The 5,533-nt window shown below is 43.3% G+C and overlaps 1 protein-coding gene across 1 annotated transcript in view; it reads right to left on the bottom strand.

Moving 5' to 3' along the window:
- Positions 1–218: 218 nt before the first annotated feature.
- The window catches only part of LOC101863284 (G-protein coupled receptor 52-like), a 10,702-nt gene continuing 5,387 nt past the window's right edge, over positions 219–5,533 (bottom strand). The window contains exon 2 of the mRNA XM_013085743.2: positions 219–1,742. Within this exon, the coding sequence (XP_012941197.1) occupies positions 440–1,742 (1,303 nt within the window). The 3' untranslated portion in view covers positions 219–439. The remainder of the gene's footprint in view (positions 1,743–5,533) is intronic.

Genomic DNA, 5,533 nt, shown 5'->3' with positions numbered 1-5,533 from the left:
CCCCCACCCCACACCCAACTCCTTCCACCCTCGCCCCATTTCGTGTGGAAAACAATTATCAAATAATGGTGCTGAAGGTTTACAGGGTATCACATGGACTTAACTTACAATGTATCACAGAGGCTCAAAAGTTATATTATAATCCGGATTTTTAAAAAATATGACTCATAATGACGATTTCTCGAAATAAAAAAAGCAAAACAAAACTAATCAAAGAAACCAACTAATGACAAACTAATGACAAACAAACAAATTAGAAACATAACTAAATTATAGACAGAAATATGTTTTTGTTGATTCAATTTAACACAATAAGATAGCCTGTTCCCTCTCACAACAATATTCTTGATCAAATATCAATACATGTCTGGCATATTTGTCCGAAACGGAGTTTTGTTTCAAAACAAAATAATGACCTGCTCCGCAAATCCTTTCTCTGTTAATGGAATTCTTCCTCGTCCTCCTCGTCTTCCTCTCCGATGTGGAATACAGACACTGGTTTCTCCTCTCTGTCTTCGAACCCCGGCCCATTCAGAGCTTCCATCTCCGAGTCCATCACACTCATCTCTTTCATAATGTCTTTGCTGTAGAAGGAGATTTCCGGTCTCGTGCCGTGCGACAGGCCGTCAGGAAGAATGTACGAGATCTCATTCTGGTCCGAGAACGATACCTCCTTTTCGTGCTTTACTACATTACCATTTTGACGAGGACTGGATTGGCCAAGAGTTGTCCCACCAGCACCCCCATTCCCCGCACCACCTCCCCGACCATTGAATGTTTTCTGAAGGACGTTGTATGAATGAGGTCTAGTCAGTCCTTCGGCGTGGCCCAATCCAATTGCCTCACGCCCCACTCCGCCATCTTTGTCTTGGTAGGAGAGAGTGCGCCTGAGGACGTACTGTCGACCGTCACTCTTCACGATGCACTTCATGGGCAGTTTAAGGTGGTTCGGCACCCTCCGGCCCTGAGACTTGACACTCCCGCGTCGTTTGTCTTTGGCACAACATCTCTGAGCTTTGCGTCTGGCATACCGATAAAACGAAGTGCGCAAAATCTGATTTCTGATCCCGTAGATGGCCGCGTGGGTGAAGGGGGCAGCCAGAAACAACGTGGTTGCTATGGAAACGAACACAATATTGGCGTGCACGGCAAAGATGACTTCGTAGAGGATAATGACGGCGTACGGGAGGTAAGTTAGCACGAAAGAACCGATAAGCTGGAGTATTGTTCCCATGGCTTTTGTGCCTCTCATGGAGAGAGAGTTCTGTGTAGCCGGGGCAATAGGTGCCTGTATCACGCTCACCATTCGCAACATGGTGGCCGCTATACGACTGCTCTGGGTACGCGCTATACGGAAAATGTGTGCGTAACAGTAGATCATAAGACAGAAGGGGAAGATGAAAGACAAACAGACGAGCAGACAGGTGTACCAACGCCCGGACACACTGGCGGAGTTCACGCCACAGATGCCCATTGATGGGTGGAAGGTGAACTCATTCCCCCCGAGAAGAGGGGGCAGGGAGAGGAGGAGGCCACATAGCCACAGCGCGGAGAAGCTGGGCAACATCTTGCGCACAGTGGCCGTCAAAGAATGGTGGAGAGGTGAGGCGATAGTCTGGTACTTGTCCCAGCTCAGTGCTGCAATCGTCCACACCGACACACTGGTAAACACACACGTAACGTAAGCGTAAGTCTGGCACATCGGGGCGCCGCCGACCCACTGGCCCTGTAGAAGGACAGAAAAAGGTCACTGAGCAAAATAGTATTAATAAAAAACGAGGTCTTAGGCATGCAAAGTATGAGTTAAGGTCAGAGGTCTAAGTGTTCTGTTTTTCCCAAAATTGGGATTACAAACGGGCCATCTACAAGACTGGATGAGTTCGTGAGCTATGAATATAATGACGTCATCAGTGCCGCTGAGTGGTTAATGAGCTCAGACCAAAGGCTGAAAACTCCCGTGAAGAGTGTCAGTAATACGGTGTTTATGAGGCTGGTTACTGAGGTGTGTGCTGTGTGGAAGTGTGTTACGACTTTGGGTTTAGTCTGCTGCGGATCGGGCACGTGTTCGCTACGTCCTGAGAGAGTATAGCGGGATTTATTTAGTCCACATATTAAGACATCTCTCCAAAATGTCAAGTGCTTGCCTTGGAACCTAAATTAGCAGTTTTCTAGTGCAATGAACTCCCTTCACCTATTCGAAAGTCGAAGATGACGTCATCATCTAGCACTGTATATGCCAAAGACGTTGGAGTGTTCTTATCTTTCACTGAAGGAAGAGCATTGTGCATAGTAGGAGTTGAAGTGCAACTGTTGCCGACACTAATTTAATATTCAGTGACGTCCAAAAGAAACTGGAAAATGTCATCACCGAATCATAGTGTTAAAGCCTTGCACTACCAACTCATGCAGCATACCAATTCAAAACTACATAAATTCTGCATCATCTTGTGAGGGTCGACCGAGATATGGTCACTCAAAATTGAACTTAAAAATCAGACTTTTGCAAAATTATTGTGCGAAGTAATAAACAAAAATTCTTTAAAGTGTGTTCGCTCGTGTTTTGAGGTGCATCGACATCGATTGAATGGACAAGTATTGAATATCAGATGAATCGAGAGAATTATTGTCTCTTTAAATAAACAGCACCTTGTGATAATATTTTCCAAAAGATTGAAAAAACTGAGTAGTCTCAAATACCACACAAAACCAGGACTTATTAACATTACATGACAATGCTTATTATTTGTATTTTTTCCGCACGAACACGAAACCTCTTTGCATATGGACTGTGTTAGTTAGCTTTTGAACATGATCATCTGTCACCGAGGAAAAGAGGCTATGAAACTGCCATGGTTTGGAGTGGTCTGAGGTGGAATGAACCTACTCGTGAAAATCACCGGAAGGCTTGGTTTAGTGGACAACATCGCGCTAGTGCTGGAACGTCTTGTATTACTCATATTTTCGTCAATGTGTCACTCCGTAGATATCTTCACGCATTATCAAGCACTTTCTCACAGGCTCACTGCCACTAGGCAATTCTTGGAAAACCAAAATCATACCAACGTTGGAGTGGTCACCAATAAATAGCCCCGATATATCCTACAGGACCTGGTATGTGAAGCCCCATGGCACAGCAGCTGAAGACTGTGCCCTTAATTCAGACCCTTGTTTGAGACTCTCTGTGACATGTGGAATAAACTGGCAAATAATTATTTTATTATGTTCACAATTTCATAGATTCCATGCCCAAAGGTTTCGTGCTCTACACAAAACCAGTGACTTCTAAACAAAATAATAATGAGCACATTTAATTTTAAGTCCTGGTTTTGCGTGATATATGCTTTTCAGTATGTTTGAAACTCGTAATAAAATACTGTTTATTGCAAAGACAAAGTTCTCCATCCATTTGATATGTAACGTATGTCCATTCTATCAATAATAATGCACCTCAAAAAACGCACGAACACACTTTTACCTTTCTTTGATTTCACTCAATTTTGCCCGCCTAGTCTGATAAGGTCAGTTTTGAGCGACCATATCTCGGAAATGTCAATGTGTTAGCTGGTGCAGAATTTATTTAACTTTATATTGGTACACTGCTTGAATTTGGAATGGGTAGTGAAAGGCTTTAACATGATGACTGGGTGATCACATTTTCAAGTTTCTTTTTTTGACGCCACTATATATAACATCAGGTATGCAGATGACACGGTTTTGATAGCAGGCTCCGAAAAGGACCTTCAAATGCTTCTGGATACTGTTGTAAAAGAAAGTGAACGTAAAGGATTATTGTTGAATGTAAAGAAAACAGAATGCATGGTAATATCCAAAAAAGCAGCAAATCCTAGTTGTAATCTCATTAGCAAAGGCGAAAAGATCAAACAAGTCCAACAGTTTAAATATCTAGGATATATGATAACATCTGACGCCAAATCTTCCGCAGAAATAAAAAGGAGAACTGCAATGGCTAAGGCTAGTTGCAATAAAATGAGCCCAATCCTGAAAAATAGAAACATATCAATGAACACCAAAATGAAAGTCCTGAAATGCTATGTTTGGTCAACCCTTCTATATGGCTGTGAATGCTGGACAATCACTAAAGACAGTGAAAATAAAATAGAGGCAACAGAAATGTGGTTTCTTAGGAGACTGGTAAGAGTATCGTGGAAGGAAAAGAAATCAAATGAGGTAGTGCTTGATGAAGCCCACGTGGGACGCTCAATGTTAAAAACAATCAGGAAACGACAAATGCAGTTTTTGGGACACCTGAATAGACATAAGGGTCTTGAACATCTAGCTCTCACTGGCAAAATTGAGGGCAAGCGAGGCAGAGGTAGGCCCAGAACAACATACTTAGGGAACCTAAACAAATGGGTAACAGGGAAAGATCAGGGAAACGTAGCTTTTCTGAGAGCATCCGAGCAAAGGAATGAATGGAAAATCATGATCGCCGATGTCTGTCGCAGATCTGGCACTGGATGATGGTGATGTATATAAACAATTCGCACACGGTATTTGAAGAGAGAATAGTGACTTCACGATTCGAAGCGTCGTTGAAGTTTCGTTTCGTTGAAATCGTACAGCATCTCGCTAGTTTGAATGGCGTAAAAAGCTAGTTATCTGTCTTGTTACATTGTGCTGACACTCAACGCACTAGAAGGTACTAGAAGCACAACGCACTAGAAGGTACTAGTAGGAACTCTATCAGTCCGAGTTGGCACCTACCTCCTAAATGAACTCAAATGTGTTTTTTAAGGGGGGGGGGTAGACACACACACACAAACACACCCAGCCACACGCACACACACACCTACGCACACAATGTGTGTGTGTGTGTGTGTGTGTGTGTGTGTGTGTGTGTGTGTGTGTGTGTGTGTAGGTGTGTGTGTGTATGTGTGTGTGTAGTCCCCCCACCCCCTTAACAAACACATTTGAGTTCATTTAGGAGGTAGGTGCCAACCCAGACTGATAGAGATACAACATCCAAACACAAACATTGAGTTTCCTCGCATTCAGACCAAAGGTCTTTCGTCGTCACACGGACGGATCAGTTTTTTCACCCGTTCCTATTCCTAACAGATTGACGCCATCTACTTTTAAAACATTGTGCAAGACGGACCAAATATCTATTCTTACCTCACTTTCAAACCAGCGCAGGCAAGATTACTGGCAAAACGTGTGTTATAGAAAAAAGGCAAGCTCTTTGTTATATTTCGCATGTATGTCCTAACCTACGGCTTTAATTCGGAATGAAAGACGTCTTTCAGATATTTCCATAAACTGCATAGATCTAGGACACTTTACCTTATACATACGGAGTGTGTTGCAGATTCAATTTTCAACAACAAAAAAAAAAGTCTACGGCCAAGAATAATTCTTAGTCCTTCACCCTTCGTCTCACCCTCATCCCACCCATCATCTCACCCTCATCCCACCCATCATCTCACCCTCATCCCACCCTCATCTCATCCTCACACCACTCCTATCCCGCCTTCTACGCATCCTCACCCCGCACTCAACTCACTCCCCCCAC

The sequence above is a fragment of the Aplysia californica genome, unplaced genomic scaffold (assembly GCF_000002075.1).
Source record: "Aplysia californica isolate F4 #8 unplaced genomic scaffold, AplCal3.0 scaffold00403, whole genome shotgun sequence".
In the NCBI taxonomy this organism is placed as follows: Eukaryota; Metazoa; Mollusca; class Gastropoda; order Aplysiida; family Aplysiidae; genus Aplysia; species Aplysia californica.
This window is presented reverse-complemented; position numbering and strand designations above follow the sequence as displayed.